A 25,342-nucleotide genomic window follows, 5' to 3' on the forward strand; every position below is an offset into this window, starting at 1 on the left:
TTTGTGTTATTAGTCATTATATATAAGACTATAAGTTAATATTTTATGTTTAAAATGCATAAGACTTTAGACTAATGCATAATCTTGTATTATTTGTATTGATTTAAATATTTAGTGTTATTAGGCAATATTAGTATTGATTATGGTTATGCTTTAATTTTAGAGAAGAGTTGGTTCTTAGTATATATTTCTAAGTGAATTTTACCATGTCAAATAATGATTGGAGTCTTGGAAATTTGGATATTTTTACATGCTAACTTACAAGAAGGTATCAAGGTAATATAATGTTAACGGCCCGGTTTTCACCCGGTTTTTACCCGGTATAATCGTGGCCCGAAAGTGTATAGGTTTCATCGGGTCTAGGGTCGGGTTCTGGTCTAAAAAATAGGCCCGGTATATATTTCGGGTCGGGTCTGGGTCACACCAAACCCGGTTTCACCCGGCCCATACACACCCCTAGTTTATTTTATAATATCTATAGTTGTATGTATGTAATATTGGTAATTACTCACTTATTATCAAGGTTCTGAAAACCGAACCGGTCATCGAACCGCTCTAACTACTGGTTCACTGGTTCATAGGTTCAACCGGTTGAATCGTGGTTGAACCGTAAAAACCGTTTTATAATAAAATAATAAATAAAATATAAATAAACAAAGTGATACTACATAGTGGTACTACATTTGTATCAGTCTTCTTGGTAGTAAGACATACATGAACTTCAAATCTCTCTACATAGTGGTACTACATAGTTTTACATAATCATTTTGACTCCCATACAATGAAATCCTGGACTAGGATGAGGTTATTAATGAAGGTAAAATTGACACAAAGAAAGTGTGCTGTACCTTTGATTTCTTTGATCTGCTTTGTTTTGATTTTCTTTATCGAATGATCGTCTTAAACCAATGGCTTGAACCCATGCTTGATGTGAAGTAAGTAACTTCTTTCAAATGGACATAACCCTGGTAGTAATTTTAGTTGAAAATATGATCTACCTATCATATAGATCAACAAAAAAAGCAATAACAAAACTGCTGACCAAAAATAAAAATACATATGAAGAACTTATTAATGAAAGTATAAAACTAAATACATGTTGATCCAACAAACTAAACCAAACTAAAAGGAGAAAAACTGTGAAGAAAAAGATACAAACTAAACCAAACAAAAAAGGAGAGAGAACAAACAGTACATACACAAACACATATAATTGTCCAAATAGTACATACACAAACACAAAAATCAATTAAATCTAAAGTTTTCAGCTCACAAACAATAACAATGTTCTCATAATTGTCCAACCAATAATACTCAGAATTGAATTTAATTGATAATATCTGCTTCTTTTCTATTTCTTTGATTTTTTATTTTTGATTCCTGAGAAGCAAGAAATTAGGGTTAGTTTCAAAATCCAACATTAAAACTAAAGGAAATAACATTAACTTGCAATCGATTTACCACGACATGGACAGCAACTCGCACAGACTTGAAAGATCTGCTTTTTGTATCTGCTTCCTATTGAAACTACCGAGATTTACAATGGAAGAAATATTATTAAACAACAAGTTTATTTCTAACCTGTTAAATTACCCAAAAAAATCACACAGTGCAGAATTTTCATTCAAAAATAGTACACAAACACAGCAGAGCATCCGGTGCTAATCAAGAATCAAATAATCATTCAACTAAAACACAAAACACTCAATAATCATTCAATAATTTCAGAACAGAGCATAAAAAACCGAATTTAGGGGAGGTTTTGGTGCAGAAAAAGCTTTTTTCCCTCAATTTTTCGAAGTACTCTTTTTAACCCAGCAACAAGTAACAAGTACAACAACAAAGTTCACAGCTTAACTAACAATAATTATTCAACAATTATTCAACAAAGTTTACAGTTCAGTTCACAGAAAAATAAAAAAAAATCACAGTTCACAGTAACCTTCGATCGGGCTTGAACAGAACTTAACTAACAATAATTATAAAAAATTATTCAATTATAGTTTAAAAAAAATTACCTAGAAGCTAGAAGCCTTGAACAGAGCATGCAAGAGGGAGAGACCGAGACAAGGAGCAACTTCGAACAGGCTTTCGAACAGGACAGTGGCTATGGTGGAACAGAGCTGGCGCGGGACCGTGGCTGCGCAATGGAGGCTTCCACGTTCGCAAGGGAGCAGCGCGATGGAGAGGTAGGAAGGTTGCGATGTCTGCTTCGCGATGGAGGCTTCCACGTTCGCAAGGGAGCAGCGCGATGGAGAGGTAGAAGTGAGGGAGAAGGTGGTGGCTGTTTGAAGTTGGAAGTTCCGACGGCGACGGTAGCAGGCGGTGGCTGGACGGAAGTGAGGGAGGACCAGGAGCTCGATGAGAGGCAGAGTGTGAGATAGGCAGAGCGAGGGTTCTAGTCTTCTGGAGGCTGGAGTTAGGTTAAGGCTGGAGACTGGAGTATGCAAACGACGGTGTTTGCTTACTAATTCAAAAATCGACCGGGTCACGGTTCGGTTCAACCGACCGATTCCCGGCCGGTTTGACGGTTCAATAACGGTTTTCAAAATCAGCGGTTTTAACATCTAATCGATTTGTTTTTAGCAACGGTTCACGGTTCGACCGGCCGGTCCGAACCAATTTTCAGAACATTGCTTATTATATCAACTAGTATGAAGCCTGGCAAGGCGCGTGCGCAGGCCGTGTAGATAACTTATTTTATTGTATTATATTTATTTATAGTTTATTTATAAAAAGATTAATATATATCGTTGATTGTTGAGAAGAACGGTTAATGAAGTAATAGAAAGATAAAAGCAATAAATTTATAATTTTTAAAAGATTAATTTAATTGATAAAATCTTTTAAAATTAAATTTAAAGAACAACCTATATTTTTTAAGAACCAATTTGATTATTAATGTCGTAGTTTATAAAAACGTAATGTATACTTTATCAGCAAAAAAAATGGCACAGACAACTTTTTTATTGTTAAATTGTTGCTTATAATATTTTAAATTTGTAACTGTTAATATCATCATTGCAAAAAGAATAAATATGATCGTATATCAATGTGTCTTAACAGGTGTGTTATTTATATTTAAAAATTATAGTTATATGTACATACAAAATAAGCATATAAAAATTAAAATAAAATATTGTAGGATAAACAAATTTAGAGTTATATATTTTTCACATTGAATTAGTATATTTTAATAATAATAAGTTAAGAATAACATATTAATATAGCGACGACGTAGCTTAGATATTGCAAAGATGAAATTAGACATTTTTAAATACTTTTCGATAAACTATGTTCTTTGTTTTAGTGGAATTGTTTAAATTGTCATGAGAAATGATAATTTTAAGTCCATATTTGTTAATGACTCGTGAGACTGTCACATCAAGTTGGTCATGAGTAAAAATCGATTACTTGAAAAGTAAATTTACATGATTCAAAAATTGTCCTTGATTTTTATTAATTGTCATATCATAAAAGAATATCAAATTGAGATAAATAAAATTAATTAAGATTGATATAGAAGCAAGTAGAGTTAGTAGGTTAATTGTATTAGTTAATTGTAATAAAGGAATACAAGTTTCATATTATTTAGGATAGTAAATTTTGGCTGCGTTTATTTACAGAGACAGGACACTAAGACAGAGACACTGAGACACAAAATCGTGTTTGACAGAAGAGACATGGATATAGACAATGTGTCCAGAGATACTGAATTAGTGTATTTTGTATCCATCTTAACAGGAAGGACACGAAGACACTAACAAGGGACATAACTTATTTTTTATTTTTTCTTTTATTATTCTTGTTAATTTTTCATAATTAATTTTTTATTATTATATTTTTCATCTCAAATTTTTTGAATGAAAAAAATGAGAATAAATTAGATTTTCATAATTTGTTCTAGTCTATCACCAAACAGAATATAAGAACACAAAATTTTGTGTCTCTGTCCATCAGTGTCTTGTCCTGTGTTCTGTTCTCAGTGTCTTGTCCTATCTTGTTCTGAGAAACAAACGCAACCTTTATGTTATGTATTAGTCCCACATCGTCCAAGTTATGAAGGCTTTTCCTTCTCCCACTAGTATAAATAACTCATATACCTTTTATTTATGAAATAGAGTTGAATTGATTGAGTTATATATTTAAATAAGTTGTGTGCTTATTTTTCTCTAGGCTCTTTGAGAGTAAGAGGTGTATGTTTGGCTTAGCCAGCCAAGGTGGGTATATGGCTATTTTCACCATAGTGGGGTTGCTAACTTTGCCAAGATTGGTGACCCAAGCGACGTCTCGGCGTCAGTTGAACGTATCATATCCAGCGGATCTAAATCCAGGAAAGCGCCAGAAGATCCAAAACTGAAGTAGCTGTAACGGTTCGGCAAACTTCATAACATGTCTGTTCGCCACTCGGCACATGCACCGGTATAACCACGAGAGAGCAGCTGATCCCCAGCTGTAGCCACTCATGTCCTCAAGCTTAGCTACGTATGGGAGCCACCTAATGTGAATGCGGTTGCCGGACTTATCGGCAAATAGCTGAGTCCCTAACAGCATCATGATATAGGCCCGGACATACCTCCTAACTGTGGGCTCATCGGCTCCCTCAGGGAGCTCTCTGAAGGTCTCCTGGAACTAGCTGCAGTTCACTGCAAACTTCTGAATTTGGTTCGCAGGAGGTAACACACCAAGCAACTCCTGGAACCACACCCAAGCTGGCCGACCACCTTGGATTTACATCTGGAAATCTGTCAGGCAACCACTAACATAACGTCTATCGATCGGCAGTCCTAACTGGTACGCCATGTCCTGCAGTGTAATAGTGCACTCCCCGAACGACATATGAAACATGTGCGTCTCCGGATGCCAGCGCTCAACGAACCCACTGACCAGGGGCTCATCCAGTCTGAACCATCTCTCGTTCAGCCTCGCAAGATGGTATAAGCCGGCCATCTGCAAGTACGGAATGTACCTCTCGTCCAGACGCATACCCTGCTGCCGTCGCATGCTCGAGATGCATCGCTGGGGCTGCAAAGATAATGTACCAGAAAATAAAAAAAACTTTAATCATTCACTAAGAAAATATCATTCACTAACAAAACCACTAACTAAACCACCAATAAAACCACTAACACACTAACAAAACCACCACAAAAACCACTAACAAAACCACTACCAAAACCACTAACAAAATCGCTAACAAAACCACCAACAAAACCACTTACAAAACCACTAACATCATTCACTAACAAAACCAATAACAAAACCAATGACAAAACCACTAACATCATTCACCCCCTAAACCACTAACAAAACCCCTAACAAAACCACTAACATTATTCACTATTAAAACCACTAAAATCCTTCACTAACAATGCCACTAACATCATTCACTATCAAAACCACTAACAAAAAATATATAAAAGAATATATACAAAAAATTACTTATTCGCTCCTATTTTAAAAGAACAAGTTTGCACTAACCTCTTCGTTGATGACACCAGCTATATGTGCTACTCCATCCAAACGATAAAGTCTGTCCGGATTATCCCCCCATCGGCTAAATATTCTGCTCAAGTCTTTATTGGAGTCGTTTTGGGTTGTTTTCTCTGGGATTTGGTGGGGTATGGTTTCGGAATAGTGGTTTGAATGAGGTTAGTTCGAACTCCTTATATAGGCAAAACAGGGAGTAATTCGAAACAGCCTGTTTCGAATTACTATGGGCATGAAAACTTGGGTAGTTTGAACCTAGCCCATTCGAATTAGTGTGTCCTAGTGTGTGTGTGTGTGTAATTCGAATCAACTTGATTCGAATTAGTGGTTGAGTGCGTGTGTGTGTAATTCGAATTAGTGTGATTCGAATTACTATGAATGTGTAATTCGAATTGCACTAATTCGAACTATATAGAAAATTGCTCTTGGTGGAACCTTGTAACATGTTTTACTTTGGTGGAATCATGTAAATATACCCAATGCTTGGTTTATATGGGTTATTTGCCCTCCTTATTCTTTTATAAAATCCTAACTTCTAACCCTAATTCCCAAATTAATTCAAAACCCTAATTTCCCCCATTTCTAACCCTAACAGCCGCAGCCTCACCCTCCTTCAACATAAGAAACACACACACAACATACCCTTACACACAGACACGCGAAACAGAGAAGAAGAGAAGGAGAAGAAGAAAACAGTGCCGGTGTCGCGCCTCACCACCGTAGAGCCGCTGTCCCACGCGTCGCCGTCAATGTTGACGAAGAAGGGAAAGAGTGAGACGTTGAGACAGTGAGCTGCTGTTGCAGGAAACACGATGGAGGAGAGGACGCTGCCAGCTCTGTCGCGCCTGGTCGCTACCAAGCTCGTCGTTGGAGATCATTGTTCCTTCACCACTGATGCATCGTCGTTGGGCTACTCTGCTTTGTCTCGTGACTCTCGCATCGGCCCCTATGCATCTCCTTCCTGGCTCGTTGCCTCCTCTGTGTGATAGCATCTCGCGTCTTCGTCGTTGTCGTCGCGCCCTCGTCCAGCGTGGATTACCGCCGCTGCTGCCTTTCCCTTGTCAGACTCTGCTTCGCCGTGCTTGGTCTCCCTCTTCTCATGTATTTTTTTAATTTTTTTTATTTATTCAGTTATTGACTTATTGCTTCATTGGGTTATAATTTGATTAACTGAGGAACTGATTAATCTGTCGATTCTGTAAGGGTTTTACAATGTATGATAAGAAACGTTGAGATGAGAACTAACCATACCTATAACTTATCAAATCAATTTCTAACCAATTTCTACTTATCAACCTTACTTTTCTTGTTTTGGAGTCAAGCAATTCTGCCGTGTACTAACAGATTCTTTATTGTTGTTGATTATATTTGGTTTATTGTAATTTTGTTGATTCAGGCTGATTATTCAATAGTGTAATATATTGTTGTTTTATATTATTGTTGTTCTAGATGGCTTCATCAAATACACCATCAGAAACACCATCCTTCCAAATTTTGTTGGCAGATCATTCAAATTTTGTTGATACATTGTAATATATGTAGGTTTAGTGGTTTTTTTATGCTTTTGTTTTTTTTTATTATTAGTTTTTAGGGTTGATTTGTTGTTGTTTTTATACCATTGTGGTGAATTGCAAAAGCAGACGGAACTAGCATCTGCTCCCTTGAGTGGTGGTGGTGGTAGTGGTCTTCTTGTTTCGGCCATTAGTTCAGTTGGTCAGCTTCCCAGGTGAGCTCCCTTCGACCCAGTTCTTTCAGACTTTTAGTGTCAATTTCGGTGTATCTTAGGGTTTGAAATTAGAATTTTATGATGGTGGACTGGTGGTTGTTGTTGTTGTTTGTAGTATTTGGTATTTTAGAATTATTGCTAAACCTGAGCAAGTTTTTTTGTTGCTGTTAAACATCATTGAGTTGAATTTGTTGCTGGATAACATCACTGGGTTGAGTTTAATACTTGAATAGTTGAATTTGTTGTTGTGTTGCTTAAAAAATCACTTAGCTAAATCTTTTGTTGCTGTAAATTTTTTTGTTCCTTTGCCAAGTATATTGATTTTTTTTGTTGAATGGAAAATTTAGGATGGGTGTATAGTTTCTATGATGAGGATATTGATGCTTTGATAAGCATGTGCTTATGCCTTTGGTTGGTAATGCAATAGGGTTTTGAATTTCAGCAGATTGTTGATATTGGCAAAACTCTGCCATTGTTCATGGAGCTTCAAACTTTAGGTGACAAGACGTGAAGAACCATACTCTGCAAAGTATCTTGTTTTCAATGTTGCAGGTCTCATTTAATTTGAGTTGAACCGTTTAGTTATGTTTGCTGTGTGATTTCCTCACATATTTGTGCTAACCGAATAATTTGAAACTATAGGTACTAGAGAAAGTAAAGCTCAAATTTTCTAGACAATTTTTTAGAATTGCATTAATTGACATCATATTGTTATTGATCTTGTCCTAGATATTAATTGCTAATTTCATTTTATAACTATCTTTTGATCTTATAGGTACTTTACATCAACAAAGTGTTGATGCTGAAGGTTTGAAAATTGTTTTAAAGCTTAGGAGGAATGGCTCTGCTGCATCTAATATAAGTAGTGTTACTTCTTATTGTGTTGCAATATTATGCTTACTATTTCAGATTTTGTTTGTAACTCATTTAAAGCGCATGAGTAGCTTGTGTTTCGATAAAAAGCTATTTGTATTAATTAATCCTTTAAATGTTGACTTGTGGAGTAAATTAGTTAATATATTAATTAATTAAAAAATAATATAATTTGGCAAATTATGCGTGTAATTTGTATTAAAAAAATTATTACAAAATAAATAATGTTTTGTAACTAAAGAAAAAAATGTTACAAAATCAAGTTACATTTTGTAACAGAATTTTATGATAGGAAAAAATATATTGTCACCAAAAGTATTTTGAAGATCAAAATTTGTTATCACTTTTGTAATGATTTTTGGTTTTTTGTATCAGAAAAATTTGTTACAAAATATTACCTTGAATTGTAACAGTTCCATTTTTTGTTACAAAATTTTTTTGTAACGGAACATACTGCAACGGCCCTTTTTTGTTACAAATATTACTTTTTCTTGTAGTGTCATCAATGAGATCGATCATCTGCTGTCACAAGTCTTTTCACGCAAGAGTTCTTTCAACCTAGGGAGAATGACGCGGGAGCAAGTAGAGTTAGTAGGTTAATTATATTAGTTAATTGTAATAAGGGAATACAAGTCCCATATTATTTAGGATAGTGAACTTTGTGTTATGTATTAGCCCACATCGTCTAAGTTATGAAGGCTTTTTCTTCTCCCACTAGTATAAATAACTCATGTACCTTTTATTTATGAAATAGAGTTGAATTGATTGAGTTATATATTCAAATAAGATGTGTGCTTATTTTCCTCTAGGCTCTTTGAGAGTAAGAGGTGCATCCTTGACTTAGCCAACCAAGGTGGATTTATGGTTATTTTCACTATAGTGGGATTGCTAACCTCGTCAAGATTGGTGATTCAAGCGACGTCCCGGCGTCAGAGATATTATAAATTTTTTTATTTAATATCCTACACCTCATCATCATTTGGCATGTCTCTCTTACCCGCCAAATTCATGATTTTTACATATTATTTATCTTGCAATGATCTAACAAATTTGTAGGAAAGAGCACAAATATCATACTATAATATTTAAAGTAAATTTTTTTATTCTATTTTTTTAGTAACTTCTAATTTAAAGTAGATTATTTATGAACTACTATTTATAAAGAAAAAAAAAGTATAAATTGACCTCTTCATCACTGACCTTGAACTCCCTCGCCCTCAGAAACTTGAGAAAAACTATATCCCTGCCTTCATCTCCTTTGCTTAGCAGAAGTGGTATTCCATAAAGAGACACATCCTTCTCCACTCTAACACTTTTTCTTCGACTCTGCTTCGATTGTTTTTTTTTCCTCTTGTTCCTTCACTGGTTCCACACCCTCCTTATCAGCACCTTTCTTTTTAACTTCTTTGTTATTATTTCCTTCAATTGCTTCATTGATCTTCTTTGACTCTTCTATCTTTTCATCAAACAGGTTGTGTCCCAAGATAGCTTCTTCAAGTTTAGCCTTCAGATAGATAGCATGTGGGGACTCCAAAAATTCCAATCACTTTACTGATAGTTCTTCCTGAAAGCATGTATAATGTGATTAAAGAGATGAAAACAGTAAAAATGAAAAAGTAAGCACCAATTTCTCTGAGAATCAATGAAACAATGACAGGGATATCAAAGATTTCTTATCTCAGATTAGAAAAATGAAAACTTTTTAAATTTTTCCACAGTGTTAAAGCTAAATAATAATTTTCAAAATAACCCAAAAGATAAAAAAGATGGATGTGGTTAAGGAAGCTAACCCATTTTGCACGATGTAGGAGGGTCCTTCTGCAAATCTTTGAGCTCCTTCAAGATGCGCTTAGAGACCATATCTGAACATTACATACATTAAAGTAATAGATCAAGATTCAAGCTCTAAAATTGAATTTGAGATCCATTCTTGAGTTCATTAACTGTGCTAAAGAAACACTGTCTCAATTTCATTGATTTTGCATCAACACAACGATTTGTGTAACTATTTTAACTCTTAAAAAATAAATTACTTCTGTAACACTGCCAGCGACAGCCATCCATGCTGAGTAACTGCGAACGGATCGAGCTTCAATTTTCGTAAACAGATGAAAAGTCTCCACCGACGGTTCCTCTATTTGCATCGCGAGCAAAGTTTCTGTGTTTGCTCCGGTGACAGTGCAGAGTTTCGATATCGACAGACGGATGGAGAGAGATCCGATGAAGGAAGAGAATGGGTTTTTAAATTTTGAAATACAATGGCCGCTAACAAATGTGGATATTAGAGTTTTGTCATTCAATTTACATGTACACAAACACAACTTAAATTTGACATCTAAACAACTTTTATTTACCTTGATGCCTTTATCCTTTTACTGTGCCACATGTTGATTATAGAGACTGGACACTTGTCGAACAATGAACCATGTACTGCTCTCCTATTATATATAGAGAGATATTATGCATTTATAATTTATTCTAATAGTAATATCAATAAATATAAACAAAAACAAAATAAAAATTATGAATATTTATGAGTTATATGACTCTAGCTTTGACTCCAAACGTTTTTCTATTTATAACTTTTATTACAGACAAATTTATGTGCAAGGTAATAAAGATTTTCCAATTATAATACGTATTTTAGTGATTTGTTAGATAAAAATAGTAATGAGAAAGCAATATTCGTGTCAAAAATGGAATGAAATATCGTACCTGAAAAATAGGCAATGAGAGCTTGTTCAATTATTGATAATTCTGTGCTGTGAAGCCGCTAAAGTCCAAAACACTTTAATTTGTATCCGGGGATAGGATATCTGTTACTTCAAGGGGAGTGGACAACAAAACACTAGTGCGATACGTATCTATCATTGGCTAGCCAAGTATAATGCTTGATCTCTGTATGTGGTTAACCAACGGATCGGAGAGCTAGAAATTCTCAAATTCTGCTCTACCCAGCATCATGCTCTGTATAGTCGTATTATAGTATAAAACTTAAAATAGCTTTTGCAGGAAATTCCTTATCCTGGATCTCCCCAGCCTCCAGCAAGCAACAGTTGCTTTCTTCTTTTTATTGTATTAAGTGCAATGATCGAAAGATATGGTTATAACTTGTAACATAGTACGTAGATGATGATGACATGTTTTACGGAGAAAATATTCTTGTACATGTTATAATAGTTGTCGTTATGATAACTAATTATGATAGTTATATAATTTTGACTCAAATTAAAATAACATTTTTAAATTTAAAAATAAAATTATCATTTAATTTAGAAATTAAAAAGTTATATAATTACAATAATCAGAACCACCATAAACTACACCTCCTTGTAAAAGAAAATGGGAAATAATTGAATATAAAGTAAAGATTAAGACTTTAAAAAATAATTACTTTTTCAGGTGAAATGTCTCTACATTGTTCCTGTTGGCGGGGTAGATAAAGAATTCATGTGAGTAATCCGTGATTCACGTAAGAAATTCTCCCCAAGTGACAGACAATGGGCCCCACGTCACTCCGCGTTGGCAAGCATGATGACGTGTCTGCTCTGTGTCCTAGTATGAGCATTGGACGAGTCACAGCCACTCGGTTTTCAAGTGGTAGAGACATCACGAAAGGAGCGCAGCCCTACCACTAAGGCACTAATACAATGAGAATTGAGAAATGACCCATTCCTAATAAGCAATGAGTAATGAGTAATTAGTAATGATCCATGCATCTTCCCATCTTTTTCCATTCCAATCCTTGTTCCCATGCATTCCACGTCCCATCCCTATCTCCTACCCCCCAGCCTAAATACCTAATAATGCATGCTTCTACGCTTTCTCAATGACCACCACCCTTATTTATTTCCTCTTTGACTTCAACTATATAACTTTTTCTTAATCACATTTATTATCATTATGTTATACTATTAGAAAATTAATCAACAATTCACAAATGCAAAGTAAACCCTAAAAATACTAATGAATTAATATTTCTCATATTATTATGGCTTATAACAATAAAAATTAATCAACAACTCATAAAAAAAATTATATATCCAAAAATTTCAATATATGCAAAACCTACATGTCTAAAATCTATTTGATTATTGGTTATATTCTTATTTTTTCAAATTATATCCATTATTATTATTATTATTATTATTATTATTATTATTATTATTATTATTATTATTATTATTATTATTATTATCTAAATAAGATCATTTTCACAGCTTTATATAATTAATTTTCTTCTATTTAATTTGAATATAAACTGTATTTAACTTATTTCCCCCCTTCTGTATTTTGATAAACAAATTAAGCCATCGGTTCAACAGTGCTAAGTTTATGTAATATACATTATTTGAATTCAAAATTTATTTCTATCCCAACCAAAATAATAAATAGATAGATAAATAAATAAAATACGCTATTATTAATTAAAATATTATATACATCATTTTTATGTATACTTCTTTTATATATTTTTCATTTTTAGTATTAAAAAAATAAAAATTAAGTGAGAAAAAAAATCTTTTGTACCATAAAAAAATACAAAAAGAAAAATATATACAAAAAATTGTGCAAAGATAGTTTCTCTATTCCTAACAAAGGTGTTATGAATTTATAATGATTATTCACATGAAAAATTATGTTGAGAAGAAATGACAAATATCTTTTATATACTGAGTGTTGGTTCATTTTTTGTTTTTTGTTTTTTTTTTTTGGTTCATTTTATATTTTATTTTTAAATAAAGGAAATTTACTACGTCTACACACATGTTTTTGCTTATTGTCGGAAAGATATATCAAACAAGGTTTTTAGAACTCATTTTTTACATCTAATTTCCCCATCATATCAAAGTTTCAAACATCAACATGTATAATAAATGGATTAACAATTTGTTAGCCCAATTATCAAATTGTATTGAGGTGGATTTCTACATTCAAGGTACCTTCATCTTAAACGACCCACGAAAATGATGACACAGCCACACAGGGTTAAAGTAAACGCGTGCGTTGTTCTTATTTGTCTCCCTTTGAGAATAACTTTTTTCTAAAGGGTAAATCATAAAAAATATACTTAAATAATTTTATTATTAACAAAAATATATTCTAATTTTGTTATCGATAAAAATATCTTTAAATAATTTTAAAATATAATAAAAATTTCAACAGTAAATATACATTCTCCAAAAATGTTATAAAAATTGAATTTTAATGCGATTTTTTATAAATATAATTAAAAAAATGAGATATTTTATTTTTAAAATTTAGTGATTTTTTACTAAGTATATTTTTTTTGTTAGAAACTAATAATACTTAAAATATTATAAAAATCAAATTTTTATCCAATTTTTATGTATATTTTTTTAAATAATTATCCAAATATTTTTATGAAATTTTGGATCAAATGTACAAGTGGTTTGTCGAATACAAAAGTAGTTTGTCATTTACAAAAAAAAAAATTTTGAATATTTTTGTCACACTTTTAAATTATTTAAAAGCATTTTTGTCAATAACAAAATTCAAATATATTTTTATTCGGATGGAATTTTAATAGTTTATCCTTCTCTAAATAGTAATGGAGCATAGCATACCAGGCACTAACAGAAAACAATGGCAAATTTATGGTAAAAACGAAAATGAATATTTTTTTTCATCGGGAGTAAGTTGAAAGTTGATGAATACCATCACTAGCTCCCTTTAATTTATCCATGCATGTCTCTTGAAATTGTTTGAGTGGGGTAAATTTTAAAATTGTTCCTAATGATTGAATTGTCCTATGCCTAACGTTTTAAAATTGACCCAATGTTGTCCTATAGTTAGGAATATGTTAACAGAATTAACGGTAGAACAAAATTAAAACAATTTTGAAACGTTAGGGATTTAAATAAGACGAAAACGTTAGGGGCAAAATTGATATATAAAAATAAATTTTAATTTTATCCTTCACTAATATCAATCTTTTATGATACATAGTTATTCAATTATTTTTAATCACATTTAAGTAAATTATACTTAATCATATTATTTTTATTCTAAATAAATTTATTTTTTTTTTAATTTTACTCTTTAAGATTTTTACTGATTATGAAATGTTTGTAAAATGACTAGAATTACATTACTCTATTGTATATTTATCATTTTTTTTCCACAAGTTTATGTACTAATCATTCTACAAATATTTTATGATGAGTAAAAATTTTTAAGAATAAAATTATAAAAAATAAATTTATTTAGAATAAAATTAATGTGATTAAGTATAATTTATTTATATGTGATTAAAAAATAATTGAATAATTATGTACCGTAAAAAATTGATATTATTAAAGGTTAAAATTTAAATTTATTTCTGTATCGTTTTTGTCTCAAACGTATTCGTCCTATTTAAGTCCCTAACGTTTTAAAATTGTTTCAATTTTATCCAGCCGTCAATTCTGTTAACATATTCCTAACGGCAGGACAACATTGAGTTAATTTTAAAACGTTAGAGACTTAAATAAGACGATTCAAATATTAGGGACAATTTTAAAACTTACTCCAAACATTAGAGAAAAAATCGATACTTTACTCAAATTGTTTTCTACGTTTTAGGCCTTTTTTCTTCCCAGGGTCTTTAGCCGTTGTATTGGTGTGACTGTGTGAGTGCTTGAGAGTTTACTTGGTCGTAGTAGTGAGCACTCCTAAGGCTCAACTGGCCCTAGTTACTTATGCAGCGTTTCCCTAATTACTCATTTGTCATTCCTATTCCTAACACTTCTTTTATATTAAAAATAAAAAGCAGTATTCTTTTGCTTCTCTTCTTTAGAATTTAAGTAGTGTTATTCAATAAAAAATAAACTAAAGAAACGAGTACATATCACTAATACAAAATACATTTATTTCTTATTAAATTTAGATATGAAATAGTTTTTCAATTTATAACTGTCATAATATATATCTATAAATAAAAAATTCTATTATACTACAGTAAAGAATTCTCGTAGTTATTTCCTTCCTTTCCCTGTGTTATAACAAATTTTAACAAGAAATAAGTAGCTAAACCGCACTTAATAATATTTGGATAAAAGTTTTGGTTTTGCGTAGATAAACAAAATAATTTTTTAAACGAGGTCAATTAGAGAGAAAATAATCTTTAGCCAAAATTTACTATTTTTTAGAATTATTTTTTATTTTAAATTTTAAATGCTCAATTTCAAAAATTCTAAACTCAAACTCATAATTTTAAATTTAAATTTTTAAAAAATGAGAGTTAAAAAATAGTAATTAATTAAAAATTAGTTTTTATACTTATTTTTTTAAAAAAATATTATTTGTACACTAAAATTAGTTACAAAAATTAACCATTAATATATTTATATATTTTAATTTATTTTTAATGTATATTTATATTCTAATATATATTTTATACTAATAATTAATTTTAACGATGAATATTAGTATACACATAACATAATTAAATAAAACATGATCTAGTGTATAGATAAAAAGGTTTGATTGTCATCTAAACAAAAAGCTACCTTTTAACTAGTCGGTTATTTTAGTAAAAAAAAATTTTGTGTGACAAATACATATTTAAAAAAATTAAAAATATTATTTATAAATTAAAATAAATTATTATGTATTTATATATTATAATTTAATTTATTTTTAATATATATTTTATATTTTAATGTATATTTTATTTTAATAATAGTTAATTTTGGTGTAGGTACATGATATAGTGGCTTTGTTTTTCATTAGGCAAATCATGAGAACTTAGATTTTTCGAACCCACAAAGCTTTTAAACAGTTCAGTAACAAGTAAATTATTTAAGAGCAAAAGTTTAAAAGAAAAAGGGAACAAAATTAAGGGATTACCCGTGTGGCAAAGGCAGTCAATGGGAAAAATGTCAAAATTGAACTTGAACAAGTTCATTCCCACTTGTCCGCAAGCTGCTAAAGCAATATGTAGGGCAGGAAAAAAGAACTGGCATAGAACACATTAAGGAAATAAGGAATAATCACTTAACAGAAAAAGTTAAAACAAGTTAGATAACACAACTCCTCTTTTATGAGAAGAAAACATCATAGACAATGACCATAGTGACAAGCTCATGGCATGAGGATAAAATCATAATAATGAAGTAAAGCTACAGGATCATCCACAATCTCCTTTATATTAATAGCCAGACCCCCACCCTCTAACCCACTACTGTTTCTCTCTCTCTCGCTCTCGCTCTCTCTCTCTCTCTAAGCAGAAAACCAGGCTATATATACACCATCTTCATGGCGGCCTCAAACCTCAATAGAAGACAATCCCTTGCCATGGAGAGAACTGGGCAATGGTAACGGACTCCACTACATCTCCATTTTCAAATTGTTCCACAATTAATTAATAATATCATAATCTAATGTTACCACAAATTCATTTTAATTATTGCAGGATATTTTCTCAAGAAATCCCCAGTGATGTTATAGTTGAAGTTGGAGAAGCCAGTTATTCTCTTCATAAGGTACCAAAATTTGGATTCAAATGAAGAACCAGAGTTTGAGTTGCTAACAACCATGGTTTTGGAGTTTTCTAAGCACAAAGCCATGCATGACATACAAATATTGTTGTTATAATAATCGTGTGTTATATGATGATGTTGTTCATGTGAAAATGAATTGAATTATGGTTTTGATTAATTGAAATTGTAATAACGTATTACAGTTCATGCTGGTGGCGAAGAGCAACTACCTCAGAAAGCTGATAATTGAAGCACAGGAAAGTGACCTTACCAAAATTGATCTCTCAGATATTCCCGGAGGCTCCGAGATTTTCGAGAAGGCGGCGAAGTTCTGCTACGGCGTCAACTTTGAGATAACCGTTTATAACGTCGCCGCCCTCCGCTGCGCCGCCGAGTTTCTTCAGATGACTGATGACTACTGCGATGGCAACCTCGCCGGCAGGACAGAGGACTTCCTTACTCAAGTTGGACTATCTAATTTCTCCGCCGCCGTTGCCGTACTCAAATCGTGCCAGCAGCTCCTCCCCTTTGCTGACGAAATCAAACTCCGGAGCCGCTGCATCGACGCTGTAAGCTCCAAGGCCTGCAGCGAGGCAAGTTTTCCATGCCGATCGCCACCAAACTGGTGGACGGAGGAGCTTGCGGGACTCGACGTGGATTCATTTGGAAAAGTCATCGCCGCCATGAAGCAGCGTGGCGCCAAGACCCTCACCGTCGCCGGTGCGTTGATAACCTACACAGAACGCGCCCTCCGGGAGCTAGTCCGCGACCAGACCGGCGGACGAAGTGGCGGGGCAGGAGTCCAGTTGTCTGATCCCGGCGATTCTTCAGATTCCGATTCTAGTTCCAATTCGAGGACCGAGCAGCGCGAGATTCTCCAATCCATTGTCTCTCTCTTCCCTTCCGAGAAAGCAGCTTTTCCAATCAACTTCCTCTGCTGCCTCCTCCGTTGTGCAATCTACCTCTCCGCCTCAAGCTCCTGCAAGCGCGAGCTTGAGAAGCGGATCTCGGAGATCCTAGAGCACGTGACTGTCGACGACCTCCTCGTGCTCTCGTTCACCTACGATGGCGAGAGGCTTCTCGATCTGGACAGCGTTCGAAGGATAATATCTGGATTCGTGGAGAAGGAGAAGAGCGAGTCGGTGTTCAGTGCCGGTACATTCCGAGAAGACTTCTCTGCCGCGATGCACCGCGTGGCCAAAACCATCGACGTCTACCTCGCCGAAATCGCCGCGTACGGCGATCTCACCATCTCCAAGTTCAACGGCATCGCGGTTCTCATCCCCAAAAACGCGAGAAAAGTCGATGATGACATTTACCGCGCCGTGGATATCTACCTCAAGGTACATAATAAGCTTCAGATCCTAAACGGCACCGTTAGAACTTAATTAACTACCCTAAATAATAGTGTAATTAAATAACAAACAATAGTAACAGTTTAACTAACTGAATAACCGTTTACTCCACGCGCGTTGTTGGTGTTACAGGTGCATCCGAACCTGGATGAGATTGAAAGGGAGAAAGTGTGTAGTGTGATGGATCCACTGAAGCTGTCATACGAAGCACGCGTGCACGCGTCGCAGAACAAGCGTTTGCCGGTACAGATTGTTCTCCACGCGCTCTACTACGACCAGTTGAAGATAAGAAGTGGCGCAGAGGAGGATCGGAAATCATCCCCGAAAACTGCTTCAGTAACGGCAGCGACGACGAGGAACCAGCAGCTGCATACTGACGTGTCACTTGTGAGGGAGAACGAGGAGTTGCGATCGGAGCTGATGAAGATGAAGATGTACATTTCAGATATGCAGAAGAATGGGCCGGGAACGACATCTTCTGAGCCTGGGCCCACGAAGAAGCCCACGTTCTTCTCAGCTATGTCGAAGAAACTGGGCAAGTTGAATCCGTTTAAGCAGGGCTCTAAGGACACGTCACACATTGAAGATATGTCTGTTGACTTATCCAAGCCCAGAAGACGAAGGTTCTCTGTTTCGTAAACTTTTTTTTCTTGTAATTTTGTGCGATGTGTGTATTTTAGGTTAATTTGATTGTAATATCTGTTTGTAAAATAATTTACGTATAGAATTTGATTTGTTTTTGTGGATGGAAATTTTCTTTGATCTGTGCTTAGTAGTACTATGTGATTGTACTCTGTACTTAATGCCCTCTTTATTATTAAGGTATACTAAGCAAATCCCCTGTAATTGAAAAAATCTTCCATGAAAGTCATAACAACTTTTCTGGTCGGATAAGAAAAAAGCCAGTGGCTTCATGTGTTTTATGTTAGGCAACTAAGTATTCAACCTACAAATTACTTCACATTAGCAAAATCTGACAAAATGGTCAACGTAGTTGGATTATGTAATAATCCTAAACTTGTTCCAAAATATGTACCAGTTTCAAGTTTCAATATCAGAAAATATTAGCAAAGCACATTTGAGAATAAAAGGATGGTCAAATAAATAATTAAAGCAAGCATGTGCATAGCCCAGAAAATAGCAAGCATACGGTGGTCACACATCTATATCATGCGCAAGAAGGTCGAGCTCAATTTATTGGTAGCCACCAATAATATTTTGTCCTCTACTGTATGAGATTACCGATTACGAAGACTTTTGTTGCCTTATTTTATTATTTTATTTTGATTAATCATGCCTATAAAAGGCCAGTGTTCGTGAGATAACAGGGGAAGCAAGTAAAGTAGTATGTGTTAGTTTGAATATTGGTGAGTTAGTCCATTCTCATAAGATTCAATAAGTTTGTAGCTGTAAAATAAATAGATTGAGAGGAGAAGTAGATATAGAAATGAAATAGAGAGAATAAAAAAAATTATTAATACTTTTAATATATATATTCTAAAGTCAAATGGTATTCATTTCATAATTTAAGGAATATAAGAGGTTTATGTAGGACAAAAAAAGAGAGAACGGGAAATTCCCAATTAACTCCCGTGCTGAGTTATAAAGCAACATAATAAAAGGAAGAATTAGAAAGGGTATAATAAAAGGACAGAAGATCTAAAAGGGGTTTTAATCCCTAACATTTCACTAGAAGGGAATTGGGGAAATAGTAACCACTTCCATCAACATTCTTCGAGAAATTTGGTCTGTCTCTTCCAGTGGAATTTTTTCATGTTCAAAGACCAAGCAGTTTCGAGCTCTCCAAATATTTCAGCACATAATTTCAACCAAGAGCAAATTTTGTTGGTTACCTCCACTTTCTGAGAGGTAAGCTTTCTTTCTCCTCCAACACTGATAGAGTTCTTCTTCCTCTTCTCCTATCGTCACACCTGCAAATGGACTTTTGAGCCATACTTCTTTTGCCTTATTGCAGGTGAATAAGCAGTGCATAGTCGATTCCTCTCCTATCTGACACCGGGGGCAAATCGCAGAAATTGATGGGATTCGTCGCTGGAGGTTCAACAGGACAGGAAGTCTTCCATGGAGGGAACGTCAGAGGGAGAATTTGATTTTCGGGGGTAATCTCATTTTCCACAAATCTTTCCAAATATCACTACATTGAGCTATAGGTGGACAAAACTCAATTGGTGGGTGGTGAAAATGGTAAGCCACTTGATATGCTGATACTACTTCATAATTATCAGACTTGTGAAAAATCCAGGATATTCGGTCCTCTCGATCTTCAATATTAACTGAAAGAATACTTTGAGCAATTTCTGGAGGAAACAAATACTGTATTAATTGATTATTCCATTCCTTGTTCTCAGTTAGGAGTTCTTTTACCTAGGTCACATTTTTTTGCCTTGTTGTTGCAAACTCCATAGGAGCACAATGGGGATGAGGAGATGGCAGCCATGGATCTACATAAGCACGGATACTTTCCCCTGACCTTACCTTCCAGAGCAAGCCTTTCTCAAGAACTTTATGGCCCTCTAGGACGCTTCTCCAATCCCACGAAGGTACTGCTCCTACTCCTGCCTCCATAATAGACTAGTATATATAGTACTTTCCTTTTAGCATCTTAGTGAGTAGAGAGTTTGGTCTGATGGCTATTCTCCAATACTATTTGTTCAAAAGTGCCAAATTTTGGGCTCGCAGGTCCTTAAAACCCAAACTCTCCTCCTTCTTGGGTTGCGTCATACTCTCCCAACTTATCCAAGACATTCTTCTCTCCCTTCCCTTCTGTCCCCACCAAAACTGAGATAAGATTCTATAGATTTCGATTAGAAGACTATCTGGTAGTTTGAAACAGGAGAAGCTGTAAATTGGGATGGCTTCCCCAACTGCTTTGATAAGAACGTGTCTACCCCTAGCTGAGAGCAATTTTCGCTTCCACCATTCCACCATCTTTCTAACTTTATCTTTAAGCATTCAAAAAGTGGCATTTTTAGATCTTTGGACTACAGAAGGTAGTCCTAAATATTTATCCTGCGCCCCTATATTGCGAATGTGAAGTGTGGCTGCCAAGGTTTGCCGCAATGGGGAAGATGTATTATTACTAAAAAATATTGCTGATTTAGTCAGATTTACTTTCTGCACGCTAAACCCCTCATAATCATCTAGCAAGCCAAGAAGGTGCTGGCAATTGTCAGTAGTAGCTTTACTAAAGAGAATCGAGTCATCTGCGAATAGTAGGTGGTTCACCCTAGGAGATCTTCTGTTAATCTGAATTCCACGGATAACACTGTTTTGCTCAGCCTTGTATAGCAAGAAGGAAAGTCCTTCAGCACAGAAAAGAAAAATATATGGGAATAGGGGATCACCCTGTTGGATGCCCCTATTTGGTTTAAAAAAAACCAAAAGGTTGTCCTTCCACAATAACCGAGTAAGAAACAATTGTGACGACTTCTCGAATCCATCCAATCCATCGGGAATCAAACCCGAGTTTCTCCAGAATAAACCACAAAAATTGCCATTCAACTCTATCATAGGCTTTGCTCATGTCCAGCTTAACTGTCATTTCATTTTCTAAGCCCCTCTTCTTATTCTTTAGATAGTGCATGCATTCATGAGCAACCAAAATGTTGTCAGAAATGAGCCTACCCTTCAAGAAAGCACTTTGGTTAGGACTAATGAGAGATTTCATGATTCCTTGCAATCTATGAACTAATACCTTCGAAATAATTTTATAGAACACTGAGGACAAGCTGACAGGCCTCACCTGTGTCATATCCCTATCATCTGGGATTTTTGGAATGAGACAGATTTGGGTGTGGTTAAAACTCCTCAGTATCCGACCACCCATAAAGAAACTCTTCACTGCACGAAAAATATCTCCACCAACTATACCCCAATAGAAATGAAATAATTTTGCAGTAAAGTCATCCTCACCTGGAGTACTTTGGGGGTGAACGCTAAAAGTTGCTCGTTTAACTTCTTCTATTGAAACTGGCCGGATTAGTTTACGGTTCATAGCTGGTGTAACTTTAGCCTCAAACTCTTCAAAAGCGTGACAAGGATCAGTAGGGTTATCTGATGAGAAGATCTCCTGAAAATATCTTTCTGCCACTGCTGCTATGGCTCTATGAGATGTGGCAATTGCACCGTCATTTCCAACTAGTCTCCAAAGTTTGTTTCTTTGGTTCCTTGCTTGGAAATTTCGATGAAAGAATTTTGTATTCCTATCACCAAGTTGTAACCATTTAATACGTGACTTATCCTTCCAAAAACTTTCCTCCCAGATGTGGGCAGCCTCTAACATTCGTTCAAGTTCATCTAGTTGATCTTCTCCTTGTACTCCTAAGCCTCGCAACTCCTCAATACTAGCAGTCATTTCCTGAATGTGCTTTGCAGAGTTAGTACAATTTTTCTGCTGCCATTGAACCAAACGGTGCCGACAGAGCTTCAATTTTTTAGCCAGTCTAAACATTGATGAACCTGTAACTTCAACACTCCAAATTTCTGCTATTAGCTTCTGAAACCTTCCAAACCACACCAACGTTCCTGGAACTTGAACCTTCTTTTAGATTTTTCCAATGGAGGATTTGAGTCTAACAATAATGGGGCGTGATCAGATCCATTCTCAGACAATCTAGTAACTACTGCTGCCGGATAGGAACTGAACCACACATCATCAGCCATGAATCGATCTAAATGTTCTTGGATTAACTCTTGCCTTCTTCTTTTATTAGACCAAGTAAATGGTCTCCCAACCATACCCAAATCTACCAAACCATTTTCATTAATAAACCCAGAAAAAGCAGCCATGGAAGCATTAGATTTGACTCCCCCGCCATCCTTCTCTTGGAGATTGGTGATAGCATTAAAATTTTCGAGGACAAGAAAACGATTCTGCAGTTGCTGAAAAAATGATGATAATTCCCTAAATTGATAAGCCCGTGTCTGATCCGACGTACTTAAATGCACCCCTACAACTCCCCAAACTTCGTTAACTGGGTCTTTAATTCTGGCAGCAATGAAGAACCGACTGGACAGAATAACTTCAATCTCCACCCCCTCCTTCCATGCTAGAGCAAGCCCACCTGCATTACCCTCCGGATCCACCAAAACCTAGTCCACAAAGCCGCATGCCCTTAACTTCCTCTCAATTTGACGAGGTTGATTTTTAGTTTCGCAAAAGAAACCAATTTCTGGGGAGTAGGATCTACAAATCCCTTTAAGATTATGGAATATCAGGGGTCTGCCCAAATCCCGACAATTCCAACTTATCAACTTCATGGGTCCTGGGGGTGCCAATTGACGGTTGGCACCCTCCACCTTCAGAGTAATAGTAGTGTGGTCATCGAAACACATCTTCTTTAGCTGTTCTAGGTTTTCCTTTCCTCCATTCATCCTTTTACTCCCCATAAAAGATTTGTTACGAGAGCTATGTTGTCTGACAGGCTGTTTCATACTCACTTTTTTAATACCAATACTAGATTTTTTGGGGGTGGTAATAATCTGTTGATCGTGAGTCAAGGCATTCGAAATATCAACCAGAGCCAGCGGGGTAGTAGTGCTAGAAAAGGTTTGACCAGTATCCTCCAAATTCTCATCTCCTTCCCCCCTAGCCTCTGAATTAGAGGAAGTCTGCTGGTTTGATTGTTTCTGATTTTCCTCTTGCATGCTTATTCCATTAAAACCTTCAATTAACCATGAAGGAAGAGGATTTTTCCTTGGCTAAATTGAACCAACATTTGCACTGATCTGTTGTGAGCTACTTGGCCTTTTCTTCCTTTCGAGTCATCTACCAACCTGAGTCGCTCTGAGCCATTCACCAACCTTATCCTCCTTTAGGGTGTTCTCAGTAGAGTCACAACTGAAGTCCTGACAGTGCTTGGAATCATGTCCCAGCATAACACAATAGGTGCAGAAAATTCCTAGTCGTTCATACCTGATTCCTACTTCTACTGTTTTTTTATCTGGACCCACAATTTTTAGAGTGTCCCGGAGCCTCTTGTCACCATTGATTTCCACCCTTACTTTAATAATACGTGCCTCTTTGCCTCTAACTTCAAATAAGTCGATGTCACTAATGGTTCCCAGATGACCTCCTAATTTTTTACCCACCTCCAACGTCTTGAACTGTTCTGGCAGCCCACAAACCTGAGTCCAGATTGGAAAGGTAGATATCATGTTGTCACACACCTCTTCCGATTGGTTCCATCATTGAACATGAAGCACATAGTTTTTGAAGAGCCAAGGAGCCCCCCTTTCAATCCTCATAACGTCGACTTCCTTTTCAAAAAAGAATTGGAAGCGGTTGTTGCCTTTCTCCACTACCCTAAATTTCTCTGGTTTAAACCATATTTCAAATAGGGCATTCTCTAATGTGCCAATCAAAAAAAACCTGTCAGCGAAGATACAACCAGCCAAACTTCTAGTGCAAGTCTGAACCCCTTCAGATATATCGTTTTCCTCCAGAACAATCACCTCCTCCTCATCGTCGTCCCCGTTGGGATTGGTAGCACAGTGGTCCTCTTTGTCATCACTCATATTCAGCCACCAAAAAAAGAGGGGATGGAGTGATAGAAACGAAGATTGAGAGAATTATTGTGAAAGGAAAGCAGAGAAAAGGTCGAATAGAATATAGTAAGAAAATTAGGTTATAGATGAGAAGGTTGAATGAGAAAGAAAATGGTGATGAAAGAGCATAGATTAGGTGGGTATATCAATGGATAGATTGTAACACGGATTACATACGTGTGAATGAGAAGAATATGTAAATGGCATTAGCCATGAAAAAACCTTCGAGGCAAGAGACAAAACCCTAGCAGAGCACAAGATAAAACCCTAACAGAGCACTTGTATGATGTGAGTTAATATTCCTACTTTTAATATATATATATATATATATATATATATATATATATATATATCATTATAATTGAGATTTTATAATACATTTTTAATAATAATATACTCATTAAATTTTGCTAAGAAAACACAACTATACGGACTTTATTTTGCTAATGAGTTATAGCTCAAATGACATAGTCTTTCTATACTCATTTATACTCATTTATTTAAGAGGTCACGGGTTCAAATTTTTCTTTGATAAAAAAAATACGCGCTTGATGAATCCATATTTGATGATGATTTTTGGTTAGAATTGAATGGATTTCATCACATAAACTTGCAATTATTCCCTTGAATAGCATGCTTTTGAATTTTCCTCCCAATTTGTGCTTGATTATGAAAATATGCTCTTTTGTGCCCAATTTGATCTATTTTCTTTCATTTGCCTTCCATTCGATGCCTTGATGTTGTTTGTGAGTGATTTCAGGTGTGTAAGGTAGGAATGGGTTGGAGAAAATGGAAGAAGAGCATGCAAAGTGGAGGAAACACAAAGAAACAAAGGAGATGAGTTCAGA

At 35.1% G+C, this 25,342-nt stretch overlaps 1 protein-coding gene and 3 long non-coding RNA genes across 4 annotated transcripts; 1 reads left to right on the forward strand and 3 right to left on the reverse strand.

Annotated features, from left to right (window-relative positions):
* Positions 1-619: 619 nt before the first annotated feature.
* LOC140180913 (uncharacterized) lies at positions 620-2,441 on the reverse strand. Its single transcript, XR_011875047.1, has 2 exons — positions 2,019-2,441; positions 620-965 (listed from the first exon to the last, which is right to left on the reverse strand). It is a non-coding gene; the product is annotated as an uncharacterized lncRNA (long non-coding RNA).
* Positions 2,442-9,165: 6,724 nt separating this feature from the next.
* On the reverse strand, positions 9,166-11,166 carry LOC112766089 (uncharacterized). Its single transcript, XR_003184107.2, has 4 exons — positions 10,805-11,166; positions 10,444-10,527; positions 9,880-9,951; positions 9,166-9,653 (listed from the first exon to the last, which is right to left on the reverse strand). It is a non-coding gene; the product is annotated as an uncharacterized lncRNA (long non-coding RNA).
* A 162-nt stretch (positions 11,167-11,328) lies between these two features.
* LOC140180914 (uncharacterized) lies at positions 11,329-16,050 on the reverse strand. Its single transcript, XR_011875048.1, has 2 exons — positions 15,941-16,050; positions 11,329-11,723 (listed from the first exon to the last, which is right to left on the reverse strand). It is a non-coding gene; the product is annotated as an uncharacterized lncRNA (long non-coding RNA).
* LOC112764770 (root phototropism protein 2) lies at positions 15,919-21,271 on the forward strand. Its single transcript, XM_025810541.3, has 4 exons — positions 15,919-16,407; positions 16,506-16,575; positions 16,776-17,915; positions 18,060-21,271. Exons 1-4 carry the CDS (start codon positions 16,349-16,351, stop codon positions 18,564-18,566), a joined length of 1,776 nt encoding a protein of 591 aa, XP_025666326.1. The 5' UTR covers positions 15,919-16,348; the 3' UTR covers positions 18,567-21,271.
* Positions 21,272-25,342: the final 4,071 nt, after the last annotated feature.

Source organism: Arachis hypogaea, chromosome 17 (assembly GCF_003086295.3).
Source record: "Arachis hypogaea cultivar Tifrunner chromosome 17, arahy.Tifrunner.gnm2.J5K5, whole genome shotgun sequence".
In the NCBI taxonomy this organism is placed as follows: domain Eukaryota; kingdom Viridiplantae; phylum Streptophyta; class Magnoliopsida; order Fabales; family Fabaceae; genus Arachis; species Arachis hypogaea.